Genomic DNA, 15,317 nt, shown 5'->3' on the forward strand with positions numbered 1-15,317 from the left:
TCATCTAACTTTACTTCTGTTCCTCCCTCCAGTATTCTGTTTTGCTGCTGGTTTTTTTACACCCACCATAAGGTTCCTGAGATTCGAGCCTTTGTAATATGGTGCTAATATTAGGATTTTTAGCAATGGGACCTAGCTCACAGGATAACACTGCAAAGCAGCCTAAAGACAATTCCCCCAGAAAACCCTTACAAAACCCCCTCTTGGTAAAAATTAGTAGGCCCTTATGTCTGGCACCATATGATGATTTTTTTTTTAATGATTTTAAGGTGAAGCAGCAGGAATAAATAATAGCAAAATAATAGCAAAAACTGGCTACTTTTTCACTGGTTGACAAGTTCTCTTTTACTCAGATAATAAAGCATAGGAATATTACAGAACAAGAAAGTGTAATTCACTCCTAGCTTGAGTCTCTTTAATGATTGGGCAGGGGTGCAGATACCCTTCAAGATATTATTATGTTACATAGTTGTACTACTTTACTCTGTACTGTAAGATATACTGATTAGTGATGAGCGAATGTGCTTAGATAAGGTATTATCTGAGCATGCTCGGGTGCTAACAGGGTGTGTCTGGAATGCTTGAATAATATGTTCCATATGCTAGACAGCCACAAATAATGCAGGGATTCCCTGTTTGTTAGGCAATGTCTGCATGGGGTGTGGCTGTTCAAGCAGCCGTATTATTCGAACACGCTGAAGTCACTCGGTTAGCACCCGAGCATGCTCAGAAGACACCTACTTTTTTATTCTGCTCATTTTATGTTCTGTTAATGACACACCTTTGTTCATACCATTACATGTTATGAGGCATCGACTTTTCTTTCTGCCCTGTAGAACAAAAGCCTAATAAACATTAAAAAGTAACAAAACATTAAATATAAAGTATATCACCTGTAATAAAGCTTTCATTTGTTCTAATTGAGAAACTTCCGTTACTTCTTTCTTGATTTGTTTCAGCTGCTTATCCTTTGTCACAAGCCAACCTGATAACCCTTGTAGCCTAAAGTACCAATGTAAGAAAGATCATATCAGCATGCTAATATTTCGTTCTTATAAGAATGTAGGATATAAAAAATGATAAAGCAAAAAACAAATTCACTATTAATCATAAAAGCACCACTCATTTAATCGCCATTTACCTGAATTATGAAAAATCTTAAATTATTAAAAAGTTAATCTGTCAGCAGATTTTTATATGCTATCTGAAAGTATGAATAAACATGAACCCAGAATTGCAGGGCATGTGGGAAAAACACCACGCTGAAGTGTGTAATTCACACACACCAAAGAAAATTTCACTCCAGGCATGCACCTAAGCAAGCCGGGTAGACGGGTGACTAAGCAAGTGACCGAGGTCATAAGGTTATAAGGTCTTCATTGTCTCCACACACTTATCCCCTTGAAAAAGCTTGAATATTGCATGCGAAACACGCGTTGGGGTTCTGCTCTCTGCTCTTGTGCCAGCCTGGTTCCTCCCTCACCCATTACACTGCCTCTGTTTTCTACACATTATGGTCCTCTATATATGTCTGTCACACTTTGTGACTACGGAAGGGCATACCCTCACTGTGTCTCAAATACAGGCTTTCTTTGGGCTGATGGACTCACTTCTGGCTGGTAGTTTTCACTCGTCTATCTTTGCTATTTAACTGTTATTATATTTCTGTGACCACAATTGTTTTGTATAAACAAATAAACCTTTTATATGCATTCATAAACTCCTTCTTCTCCAGCTTTCTTTCTGAGAGTAGTATGATGTAAGGGCAGAGAGTCTGATTTCGTTCGGAGTCACACTACCGTATAATACGGACGAGTGCTATGCTATAAAAAAATTGCATAATACTCGGACCAATGTTAATCTATGGGGCAGCTCCCATCATCCGTTTATTTCCCGGCTGTATTATACGAGTGAGGGAAATCGCAGCATGCTGCGATCTGCACCGTATACCGGCCGAGACTCGCCAATTAAAGTCTATGGGTGCGAGAAAAACTCGCACACCACATGGATCATCAATGTGACTTGCGAGAAATACACACCGGTGTCCTTTAGAGAAGACGACAATTCAATGTCATTGACACACATATATACCGTATTTATATTTCATAGACAGATAGATTGCAGAATATTAGATAATTCAATTGTCGGGCTCTGTAAAACCATTGCAGAAGCCGACAGGATATGAGACGTGGTGTACATACAGTAAACCATTGCATATCAGTTAGATTTATATATGTCCCTCACTAATAATGTTAGTAGTATGTGTGTGTTAAATTTTGGAGATGTAGGTGTTAAATTAACAAATTTATTCTGTAAAAAAAAATTGTGTGATCTCCCGCGCAATTTTCTTTGCCAGAGAGGGAAAGCCAGTGAATGAGGGCAGATATTAATAGCCTAGAAAGGGACCATGGTTATTGCCCCCCCCCCCCCCGCTAAAAACATCTGCGCCCAGCCACCCCAGAAAAGGTGCAGTGTGAACTCGGCAGTGTGGGAAAATCTTACTGACACCTCTCCATTATTAACCGGGCTTAATGTCACCTTACAATAGCAAGGTGACATTAACCCCTTATTACCCCATATGCCACTGCTACAGGGCAATGGGAAGAGAGAGAGGCAAAGTGCCAGATTTTGCGCATCTTACAGATGCACCTTTTCTGAGGCAGCTGAGTGCTGGTATTTTTAGCCAGGGGGGTCAATATCCATGGCCCTCTTCCTAGGCTATGAATATCAGCCCGCAGCTGTCTGCATAGCCTTTCTGGCTATTAATTATAGGGGTACCCGTCTTTTTTTGGGGGGTCCACCTATTAGTATAGCCAGTAAAGGCTAAATATACAGCTGCGGGCTGATATTCATAGCCTTGGAAGATCCATGGTTATTAACCCCTTCCCAGGTTACAAATATCGGCCCCAGTCGTCGGCTTTCCCTCTCTGGTGAACAAAATTGCGCGGGAGACCACTCAATTATTTTCGCTTGTAGGATGGAACTTATGGAGCCAATAAATAGGCTTCCACATTATTTATTCATGATTTTCTGGTCCGGGATTCATTATATGTCCATTTTGCAAGCCGGCAAGAAAATCTCGCCATACGGATGCCATACGGATGTCACACGGATGTCCCACGGATGCTTAGATGTGAGAAAATCGCATCCTCGCATTGCAAACAGATTACATACGGATCACTTTTTGGGAAAATTTGTGTGATTCTCCGCAGTGAAAAACAGACAGATTTTTTATATGTTGTGTCTGACTCCGGCCTTCATTGATGTATCACTTAGTTGTCTCCATGTTGTCATTATGATACAATCCCTGTTTTTTCTGCTGCAGATCTAGGGGTTCTCTGAATACTGATCTCTGTGTAACCCCGCGGACTACATGGCAGGAGACAACTAGTCCTCTGTTGAGAAATCTTCCTGGTGGTAAAACACTGATTTTATTGAAACAACAACACACAGCCCAGTAAATGACACATCGTTTGAATCAGGATCTCTGTCCTTACACTGTGCTGCTCTCAGATTACACAGCAAAAACTGCTGACAAAGTCCCCGTATGCAAAAAAAAACCTAAATATTTATTTACTTTATGAAAAATAAAATTAGTTTTTTTTGCTATTACATTTAAATAATCTTCTGTAAAAATAAGAGCATTGAAATGATAAATCCCAACAGGAATATGCTACCTGATCTTGAAATCTTCCCATTTATCGGGATGCTCCATTAATTTGAGATGTGTGCTGTCGATTTCAGCTTTTAGATCTTTTAGCAGCTCTCTTGTGCTTTCGTACACTCCTTTTACAGGGTCCCGTTCTTGTAGTTTCAGACATAGCTCCTCAATAAAGCATAACCTCTTTTCACACAGTTGGTAGCAGCCTTTCTCACCAAAAAAAGCCTAATTTACAACCATAAAAATACAAAACACAATAAAGTTATACGTGCATGGAAATGTAATAACTACAACATAACACATCTTTTTGCTTAACAGTTGCTCGTATGATCCTCAAATCAACTCTTGTTCCAAACATGAGACAATGTTGGACACAGTTCTAAAAATAGTAGGAAATCACAGAATAGAAAATGACCCACACAATGCTCCATCTTGGTCAAACAATAAGTATCCTACAGAGCAAATAATGCAGTGTAGATCATCTCCAGCACTACTAGAGCAGAGGGAGCACAGAGGCACATACATTAGGAAGTGGACTTGTATTGCCATTTTCATCAGAAAATTATGCAAAAATGCACATGCTTTAGTTGCACCTACCCGATGTTCTTTAACAATTTTTTCGCTTCCATCTACTGGTAAGAACTTATTCTCTCTGGTCAGCTCCACGTGACATTCTTCCACTGTGCCAAGGATCCTATTCTTCTCCAGTTGAACTTTCAGTCGCAGTATGTGGTATGGAGCTTCACCCTGAAAATCCTGTAATACAAATAGTCAGATACAATTGAATTAATTATATGCACTTCTAAACACCAGACTTGTGGAATTATTATACACCGATTGCAGGTGATTTTTTTTTATATTTTTATTTACAGTTTTAATATTAACAGGTATAAAATAAAGACATTTCACATTAAAATAAGAATCCGCAATGTTGTATTGTAGAATTCACTTGTAGTGGTTGGGAAATGTATAGACACCTCTTCATTACTAAGCCGTGGGCTTGATGTCACCCGACAATACAAAGGTGACATCAACCCCACAAATATGAACCCACTTGCCACCGCTACAAGGCAAGTGGAAAGAGCCGGACAAAGCACCAGAATTGGCACATCTAATAAATGTGCCTTTTCTAGGCAGCTGAAGGCTGCTATTTCCATGGCCCCTTACCAGCCTGAAAATACCAGCCCCCAGCTGTCTGCTTTAGCAAGGCTGGTTGTCAAAATGGCGAGTAGAGGAGAATGATGAGAGCTAACATAGAGAAACTCAAAAAACACATCATAAAAAATAGCCTCACCAAAACCTTGTCAAATGACAAATGCACTAGAAGGATGCAGCAGGTCCCCACTGATAAAGGCTGGAGCCGCACAGGTGCAAGATACTGATAAGAACAACCACCCATGCACCTATACAATGGAGGGGTTGGTTGCCTAGTAGCAAAAATGCACACAAATAGGCCTTGCATAGGACGCTATTCACACAGGTAAGTGTGATGAAAAGTGTCTGAATAACAGCCTATTGATCACGCCCATAGAATTAGCAGGTGGGCTGTGCAGCACTATATATATGCACCACATAGAAACACCAAGCCAACATAAAGGGGCCTAGCTGCATCCTGCAAAAAATGATAAAAAGTGCATTTGTCATTTGACAAGGTTTAGGTGAGGCTATTTTTCATGTGAGAATGATGAGAGCCATATACAGCACCCGACGCCAGGGAACAGTGCTAACTATATCGCTGCTTCGCAGGCACTGGTACGTGTGGTACTGATGCGGCACACGGGCAGCACAAGGTTGCCACATGAATGCCACAAATATTACACACACACGGACATACGTACACTGATATCTCCGGTACTGTTTTTTCCAGTACCGGAAATATCAGGACTTGTAAAACCAGAATTAATGCTTTCCCTAATTTCATACCTTAATAATAGATCTTCTACTGTGATCAACCTACAAATCCATTCTGGAGGATATAAAACTTAAAAGGGTTTCCCTTACTATAAAAGTTATTGTCAATGAAGCCAGGATGAGGTAAAAACTAACAAAACCATATTCATTTTTATATCAACCAGGAGCTGATTTCTGGACATCAGCATCTGTCGCCAGACGCTGCATTGACATGGTAGGTGATGCTGGTGATGGAGAACGCAGCATTGCTAATATCACGGAGTGGGAACCTGCTGTCCAACCAGAAAAACTGTGTATCTGTGACTTGTTTTCGATCAACCAAGAATAGGTTTCTTGTGAAATGGTCATGCTGTCCAGCTGCTCAGATCATATAATTAGCTCCATGGAAGCAGTGGCATACCATATGTAAACTCCCAGCAGTCAGCCTCAGGCTCTCTCTCCAGTGATGCAACACAGGGGGCACCATTGTATGTCCAGATTCTTGTATTGGGGTTGAAGGGTGAAGGCCAAGATTCCTCCGGGAACTTGTTTAGATGGAGTAGCTAGTGCTAAATCCGACCAAGATTGTTTTTTTTAGGCTGACAGCCTGAGACAGACTTAACAACTCAACGCTTGAACAAGCATTGCCCCTCTACTACTTTTCCTGCCAGTCTCAAAGCATCAACAGCTGCAGACTTCACATTTCAACCAAAGCGGGTCAGCTTGATGATGTCCTTACACAGGTGGCAAACACAATTGCAAGTTCGGAGGAGTGGCGCAAGTCCACGAGGTAAGTATAGGGTTTATTTATATTACCTGACCTTGGGCTCATTATATTATTTATGACTATATGATTTGTCTAGTTTCAGCAGAAGGACTATTATACACTTTGGACTGTTTGTAGCAACAAAGTGTTATTTAGCCCTAATTGTTTCTGAAATTAACATTACAGTCGAGAAACACAATCTCTCACAGTATGAGCCCGAGAAGCATAGAATTATAATGTGATAATACGATCTAGAGAACCTGATCTACAAACCTTCCACTGTTTATGTAATTTCCGGACAGTTTCTTGTAATGGCTGCTGGTCCTGTTCTGGTAGAAAATCCGTCAGCTCATCACAAGCTTTCAAGAAAGCGTTGAGCACCTTCTGATCTAGTTGTCCAAAAAAATCCTGTGGTCGATAACAATACATTTAGAGTTTTAATAGCAGATGCATGTGTGACACTTAAGAGTCACTGCTATTACAAAGCTCATTTATACCATCATATTAATTATATACTGTATTTATGGAGAGCAATAAAATCTATAGTTGATGCAAAGCATAAAAATGCACAAAACCATTACAGTATATGCCTTGTTTAGGTATTTAAAAGATAAGGCACTTAATAGAGAGTTAATAAGTAAATCTATATGACAGATCTCAGTGTAGCTAGGACTGGTATGGTGGCTTCATTACTTACAGTGTGCTTCTTCAGGAGTTCTTCAGGATTTCCTTTCTCGTTAAAGTATGATTCTGCTGTCTTTATAACTTTCTCCAGTTCTGCTCTTGACTCTTCAAACCTCTTCATCATACTATTATTGGCCTCCGTCTTCTTCTTCCATTCTGATATTTTCTTTGCCACGCTCTTGATTTAAAGGAAAATGGCACAACCATTGTTTATTCTTGTGGTTTGTTTTGTAGGAAGACTACATGTTACAAATGATAGCATTCTTTATATGCTAACATTCAGAATTAATATTTCAATCAACTTAATCTAAAGCGGTTGTCCAGGAATATGATATTGTGTTTGCTATGGGCCTAAAAACTGACAGGCAGGTATATGCTAACATAGGCAACTACCTGCCTGTTGTACCAAGCGCCATCTCAGACCGGATACCGACCATTCCTGCCAGGGATTCAGCTGCTCCACGTCAACAGAGCAGATCTTCTTCTAGGTTGCTCTGTCGATGGGACTTGACTGCATCATCATGCTTTCCACTAGTTAGGAAGCGAGGAGCCGACCCTCAATCAGCATGATGTCGACAGTCACATCTGATGTGACAACAGTGGAAGTCGCTGATTTGTCTTTGACTGCTCTGTACCGCCAGATACTGGAGCCAGGCACAGCAGGCAGGTAGGTAGCCATGACCTGCCTGTTCTTAAGTCCGTTGTAAAAAATTACATCGGCCTGGATAACCCCTTTAACCGGGATATCCAGTTAATTTTCTTATCACATTTACAATAAAAGCATATTTTTTTTATTAAACATTCTGCTACCTGTAAATGGAAAATGGGCAGTGGTTACCAGAATAAATTAATTACTGCTTCATAGATTATCATAATATGATATGTTCTGGTATGTATCTCGGGCCTTAATACCTACAGTGTTTAGGACTGCATCAGAAGTATAAATTTACTCTCAAAAATCAGTTGGGGAAATTATGTGTAAATAATACACTGTCAAATTAGGCTATATTAGAAATAGCAAAAATGTAATCAGTAAATTAGGAAAAACACAAACCACATTAGCTGATGTACAGTAGACGTTGATGTAAGGCTATGTATATGGCTATGTTCAATCAGCTGATTCAGAAGCAGAATCAAAAACCATTTTGAGTGGGTTAAAGGGTGCTCAGTGCTCAGTGGGCTAATCGGGACTCCTTGGCTTGTTGTTGTTATTTTTTTTAGGGCATCTGTTAAAAAAGCATTCTATTGTGAACAGAGCAACCAATTAAATTCAAGCTTATATTTCTACTCATAAATTAAACCTGCATTGTGGAATCTATATGCATCAAAGAAACTAGTTTTTAGTAATTTTTAAGAAATGGAGCACAGGTATGTGTCAAGTTGGCTGAACAAAACACATGATGTCATAGGCGTAGAAACAAGTAGATGAAAAGACATGGGTGTCTCTGAAAAACGTATATTACATATGGAGATCAGCCATAAGAATAAATTGGTTGTCTCCTGAAGCCCTATTAGGGCTTATAGATAGGGAGCCGTTCTATTAACTAGAGCTGTTCTGTGGGAGCGACTGTTCCAATGGATACGAGCTGACATTGTATTACAAGGACAACCATTCCTTTAAATAGCAGCCATATAATAGTACACTTATACTGCTGGGGCCGCAGCAGGGGAAAAGCCTGGCTTGCTCCAGTGGCTACATCTTGTCTTTCTTGGGACAATCTGTTTAAAAGCATGAACAGGCAAACTGAACTACATTGATTACCTTGTGATGATGGCAGGTATCATGGGGTGTGGTATACTAGGTGGAAAAAGGGAAGTCCGTTTTTCAAATTGAAGTGTTGGAAGAAGGTAAAATTGACTTCTTTTTATCTACCAAAAGTGGACAAACATTGGCAAAGAGATCATGGCAACCCTGGGCATGTTGATGTGTGTGGGATATGAAGAATAGCCTGTCTAGTCTGATTGCAGAAAAAAAAAGCTATTTCTGCAGTAGCTGAAGAGCTGCATAAAAAGTCCAAGATGCACTATATGAAAATGTCAAGCTGGCAGACACACTTCCATGCTCTGGGCAATGATATGCTGGAAAACCATGGGTCCTGGCATGTATGAGGATGTTACTTTGACAAGTACCACCTAAGAAAACAGTGATGGAGACTCAGCTCATCCCTACATGGGTACAGAATTCCCTAATGGCAGTGGCCTCTTACAGCAGCCCTAAAACACTGCAACATTTTCTCAGAAAGAGTTTAATAAAGAGAGTTCAAGGTGATGACTTGGCCTCTGAAGTCTAAACTTCTTATCCGATTCAGCATCTTTGGGATATGCTGGAAAGACAACGCAGATTCATTTTTGCCCCACCTCGATAGACCAACAAACATCTTGGTAGACTAAGAAAACAGCGATGGAGACTAAGCTCATCCCTACATGTTTACAGAATTCCCTAATGGCAGTGGCCTCTTACAGTAGCCCTAAAACACTGCAAAATTTCCTCAGAAAGGGTTTAATAAAGAGAGTTCAAGGTGTTGATTTGGCCTCCAAATTCCAAACTTCTTATCTGCTTCAACATCTTTGGGATATGCTTGAAAGACAATGCAGATTCATTGTTGCCCCACCTCGAAAGACCAATAAACATCTTGGTAGATACCACAAGACATACTTTCTGCAGTCTTGTGGGTCAATGACTTAATGGGGGACTTACACAATATTGGACAGGTGGTTTTAATGCTATGTATGATCGAAGCACGTATGATGATGCAAGACAAAAATAACAAATTCACAGTTATGTAACACTGATGGAGAGCACATTAGTCAAATAGATTGTCACAGAAACCAATTACCACACATATGAGACACAGTGCAGAACAAAGCATAAGGGTAGGTTTCAATTTGAGAACACAAAAAGTGCAAAATCCAATAACAACATAGCACACAGTAGGGTTACAGACAAGTAGAAATACCCCAACCTAAAAGGAAGCCTCTTCTGCATCATTGTGATGAAGATTTCTTGGTAGAATCCTAATATATTGGGAGGTTGAAAAATGGAACAATAGCACATTACAAGATGAAGTGAGAACCTCCACACAAAGTTATGTCAAGGATCCAAGAAATTTGCAATATTGTTGCTGCACTTCCTAGTAGACTGGATATTGCAGTTATTAAATTTGATGAATCAATAGTCTACAGCCAAGAAATTTACTACAACTGCTGCAGCTGGGAACCTGGATGGCAACAAAATGATATTACAAAGTATAAAGTGATATGGAAGTCTGTGTTTTCTTGATTAAATTTGGGAAATCATTTGTTAAAATTATTTGAAATTAGGAAATAGTTTTCATTTTAAAATTTAGCTATAAAATATTTTATTATCCAATATCTTTAGTTACTTTAATTCTTATGTTATGGTGATGGCATATCATAAATTTTTCCACATGCCGAAGAACGTGATTGCTTTTGTTATTTCTCACAGACTAGTATTAAAAAAACCTTGTGTTTTCATGATTCGTTGTTGGCATGTGAAGTATGTGCCGTGATGTGCTCATTAATTGTGGTATCTGATTCCATGTCTACACTGTGACTTGGTATACAGATGTAGCAAACCTAAATCTAAGTTTTGAAGGGCGCTATTGCCTACACAATTTTCGTTGTGCCACCACTTATTTACTTAGCATTTGCATTGTGAAAAATGTGTACGATCCTTTACTGAAGTTTTAGAAAAGCTTTATCTGTACATACCCCCACATGGCTTCATTTGGTTATTTATTTTATCAAATAAATGCTGAGAAAAATGTCTAAATTAATTTAATGCAATATATTAATAGTATGGTGGTATATGGGGTTTAAGAAAGTTTTTATTTGTTTAGATACTACCAGTATGCAATAATATAATAAAATTTGTCCCTACCAATAACATAAGTCAAGACGGCTACAAAATATAAATTTGTGATCTGACAAGTGAGCTGGTTAATATCATTAGTAGTAATCAATGAGTTTCAAAGCATTAAATTGCTTGAAAGCATATAATTGCACGGATGATTTTTCAGAATTGAAATGAATGGTAACAAAATAATATAATAATTATGATACATGACAGTTATTCGATGGCCTTACATGAAAAACATAGTGACATCTATTATCCATTGTTCTCTACAAAATCTAAAATGTATCCCTAGATCCTATCAATATGATGGCTGTGTATGTAGTGCTTACAGTCACTATACCTCTAAAAGTAAAAAGTGCAGCTACAGAATGCAAGGCCAAAAATGTCTTCTATGCTTTTTTAATTCAATTTAAAAGTTCTAAAAATCATTAGATCACTAATTTTCTAGACTATACCTCTGAGCCATTTGCATTATTGAACTACGCGCATAACAGAAAACTGCATTTTCATTTTTTATTATACAATTTGTATTACTTCTAACTAAAAATGAATGGTTGAAAAAATAGGTATTAATTTTTTTTAAAAAATCAAAATCAGTAAATATACTATTACAATAATATTAAAGGGGGTATTCAGGACTAATATACTGATGACTTATCAACATGGCAAGTCCTCAATATCAGAATGATGGAGGGTCCAACATCTTGCAACCCCAGGCTATCTGCTACCTCACAGCTAGACTGTTCAGTGGCCATGGGTAGTGCAAAGTAGCTCCTAAAGAAGATTAGCTTCAAGAGAAGGAAAGCTGATGTGCAGTGTCCATAAGCAGCCATTATACAAAATAAGGGACTGTGTTCTTTAAACTCCACATATTATTCATGTATGGCCACATGCGGATTACAACTGAGTGGTGGGGGTGCCGGTGTTTGACTCCCACTGTTCTAATATTGATGTCCAAGCCTATGGACAACCCCTTCAAATGACTCAAGGAGCAAAGTATACAAAATAATTTATATGTTAAGATGGAAGAGTTGCCGAAACCTGCAAAAGAGAAAATTGACTGGAGGCACACACTGTTTTTAAAACCAACTTTTTAATACAAAGCACAATTTGTTTTAAAGGCAGTTTCCAACAAAATGTGATAGGAAGATTCCCTTATTGCTTTGCGTTCTGCATTGTGTCTCACAGAAATTCCTCATAATCGGTGTAGATTGAAATATAGGAAAGTGGTTACAGGTTGGAAAAAAACACTACAAAATAGACAATCAAAGAAACAAACCTACAAAACATGAGAGCTGAGAATGTCAGAATTGTAACCATGTGCTGCAAATCACCTGAAAGGTAGACTGAGCATCTGTTATTTTCTTCTGAAGACCAGATCGGTCAAAATGATGTAATGATTTACTGATTGTCAATGCTTTGTGGACAGCTTGGCCGCTCTTCTCAATTATCACCAAAGCCTTTTTACAGCTCTCTTGGTATGTCAATAGTTCCTACAAGAAGAAAGCAAAAGACAAGGTTGTTCTCCTGTTGAAACATAAACCCTCAACCACTTGAGTGCCAAAGACTTGAATAACTATCTTGGGCACCTTCGATTAAGCAACTTAAAAGTGTACTTATTTTTGTAACAACAAAAAATACAACCATTCCTTAGGGAGCTGTTGAGGAGTATTAGATGCAATGTACACAGCACTCTGAGCCATACAGATATGTTTTCACATTTCTCCTCCCTTTCCCATTTCACAGCATGCAGCTTTACAGAAACGCACAGAGGGGGAGAGAAGCTGTAGCTCCTCTCCCCTTTCCATGCATGGCTTATTTTACCAATGAATCTCCTATCCATAATTGAACAAAACCCTTAATAAATACTCATGAACAATCTAATTTGGTTGATAGTTGGGCACAAAAGACATTTTTGAAGCAAGCATAAAAAACAGTTCCTATAAAGAAGACTGGTAGATTAAAAGGATTTTTCAGCTTTATAAAACCTCTTGCTCTAAAAAACAAACAAACTGTGCTTCACTCACTCCTCGCTCCTTCTGTTATTGCTTACATCGTTGATGTCTTCTCAACTGAGCTGCAGATAATAACAGACGGCAGGAGCAGCAGCAAAGACTCAGAGGGGATCCAGGGATGGTGAGTAAAGAACTGTTTTTTAGAAAAAAAACTGTATGTACAGGGGTACGTCGAAAACATAAAATCGCCTTTAGACTGTGAGCCCTCGCGGGCAGGGTCCTCTCTCCTCCTGTACTTGTGTGTGCCTTGTATTCTTCATGTTTATTGTACTTGTCTATATTTGCCCCATTCACATGTAAAGCGCCATGGAATAAATGGTGCTATAAAAATGTATAATAATAATAATAATAAAGTTGTAAACAATCTCAATGACAAGAACTTTATTGAGTTTATCAAATGAAAAAGAACTAGCAAAAAGCCAACCAGCTCGTTCATAACCGGTTTTGTTCCTGACCCTTGGTACATACCCGCTGCTTCTGTTTAAAGACAGAAGTTGACTGTAACTCTAAATCTGACAACGAGATGATTTCACTCAGTTTCTCAAGACAGTCATAGAAGTTGGTCATCTGATTCTCAAATTCTCCAAGGGGTGTAAGAAGCTGTTGTGATTCATACAGCAGTGGGGGGTACCTCTCTCTTATCTAAGAGCGTGAGAAGTGAATCAGTCAATGACATTTCGTCTTACAAAATAGATTAAAAAACACTTTTACAATTCAAACCACAGATCATGTGAAGAAATGGCGTTCACATCATTACATAATGAGTGCAACTTTCTTTTATAATTCATGTAATCACTGTGTTCAATACCTCAGCTTACAGGGGCAGTGAGTGGAAACATTGGTGTGTAGATGCAAAGACCAAAAACTCCTTCTCATCTAGTCATTCCTACCCATGTGTTGTATTTTGGGACAATGTGTCACAATGGATATGAGTCCAGAATTTGGTTTCTGTTATGTTTAACTAGCAGATGTTTGCCCACACGAGCAGATATTCAGCTTCTGCTATGTAAGTTTTTAAACTCGTATTCAAGTAATACGGTCTACTAACTTTATTGAGTTGGTCCTTTATCCTGGACACGGCGGCCAGCATCTCATTGGATTCAGTGGCAGGGGATTCCTTAGTGAGAAGCTGCGCCATTCTCGTCACTGACTTATACTGAGCTTCAATAATTGGCATTTTCTGTTTGATGTCCTGTAAAAGACAATTCTTAGTAAAAACAGGTTTGCCATTTACAACCTATACATAATTTATCAGAGTGCTCTCAAGACTATGTTTGTACTGTACAACTATCAGGAATAATGAAATGAAAAGGCCAGATTAAGGTTTAAACGTGGGTCTAAATAACTGTCACTAATTGCCAACTATTATACCTTGAGAAAAAGCCTAAAAAGAAGTTCCTCTCATTGACGAACTTCTACAATGCCCCAAACCCTACTGTGAGTGGCAGCGTTTGCTGTTGCTGTTTTCCAGCTAATGTCTAAGGTCCCAAAGCATGTGAATGCTCAAGGGCAGGTCCCTGGCCTTTGGCTCAAGGGCCTATGTTGTGTGGCTCACGACAGCGTTGCAGCACTGGTTTAGCAAACAATTATGAAGAAAAGGTATTTGGATGGTGATTTTTGTGAGCAGCCATGTCCAGAGGAACAGATCTAAATGTGCATATACTGTCTGGGGTGAGGACAAACATAGTAAGCTGGAGATGGGATGATACTACCAGTTAGAGATATGCTTGACGCTCAATGCATTAGTGTGCTGAGTATGCTTGATGCCAGAATTCTAAAGAGGGTAAAGTAGGAACCCCTGGATTTAAGTATATGGCATTTAAGGAATGTGGCGCAACGTTATGGTGTGCTTTTCTGAAGGGAAGCTTTGGCTGCTATGATTTCGGGACTGTGGGGTTCATGACCATCTATCAAACCTGAATGTAACTCTCAAGGTAAGAAAGCTGCTCTAGGGTACGACTGGCCAACTTTCCTGCTCTTCAATTAAATGGCTAATATAAATTTGCGAAGCCTATCGACTGAAATTTGACAAATTTGACATATCCTATGAATATCATGTATGTTACCAACACCTAAGGAACTATATATCTAAATTGTCAGACGATACACACATAGGCCAAATGTATTTACAATAGTAAAAGACTTACCTCTAAATCTTGGACAAACATCTTAACATTCAGAAAAGAAACTTCCAAAGGGATTGAGATTCTCTCGTTGCCTCCTTCTGCGAATGCTGCCAGTGCTATCAAACCATCTGCATATTCCTTCCTCGCACGCTCAAACTCATCTGCTTGAGCATACTGCATAACGTATGAACAGAAGAATCAGATTTTACCAACTGTTACCAGTAGTATCCTTGGCACGTACATTATTTCAGTATTATGTCTACAACATGCTCAGATAAAAAGCTTTATCCTTGGAAAA

At 39.0% G+C, this 15,317-nt stretch overlaps 1 protein-coding gene across 5 annotated transcripts in view; it reads right to left on the reverse strand.

Moving 5' to 3' along the window:
• The window catches only part of SYNE1 (spectrin repeat containing nuclear envelope protein 1), a 667,130-nt gene that overhangs the window by 371,171 nt on the left and 280,642 nt on the right, over positions 1–15,317 (reverse strand). For all 5 annotated transcript variants that reach the window (XM_077283091.1, XM_077283090.1, XM_077283089.1 and 2 more), the window contains 9 exons: positions 15,041–15,193; positions 13,942–14,085; positions 13,362–13,535; positions 12,213–12,371; positions 7,015–7,179; positions 6,591–6,725; positions 4,259–4,417; positions 3,678–3,886; positions 894–1,002 (listed from right to left, as the gene is read on the reverse strand). In XM_077283091.1, coding sequence (XP_077139206.1) covers positions 894–1,002; positions 3,678–3,886; positions 4,259–4,417; positions 6,591–6,725; positions 7,015–7,179; positions 12,213–12,371; positions 13,362–13,535; positions 13,942–14,085; positions 15,041–15,193 — 1,407 coding nt within the window. The remainder of the gene's footprint in view (positions 1–893; positions 1,003–3,677; positions 3,887–4,258; positions 4,418–6,590; positions 6,726–7,014; positions 7,180–12,212; positions 12,372–13,361; positions 13,536–13,941; positions 14,086–15,040; positions 15,194–15,317) is intronic.

The sequence above is a fragment of the Ranitomeya variabilis genome, chromosome 2 (genome assembly GCF_051348905.1).
Source record: "Ranitomeya variabilis isolate aRanVar5 chromosome 2, aRanVar5.hap1, whole genome shotgun sequence".
Classification (NCBI taxonomy): Eukaryota; Metazoa; Chordata; class Amphibia; order Anura; family Dendrobatidae; genus Ranitomeya; species Ranitomeya variabilis.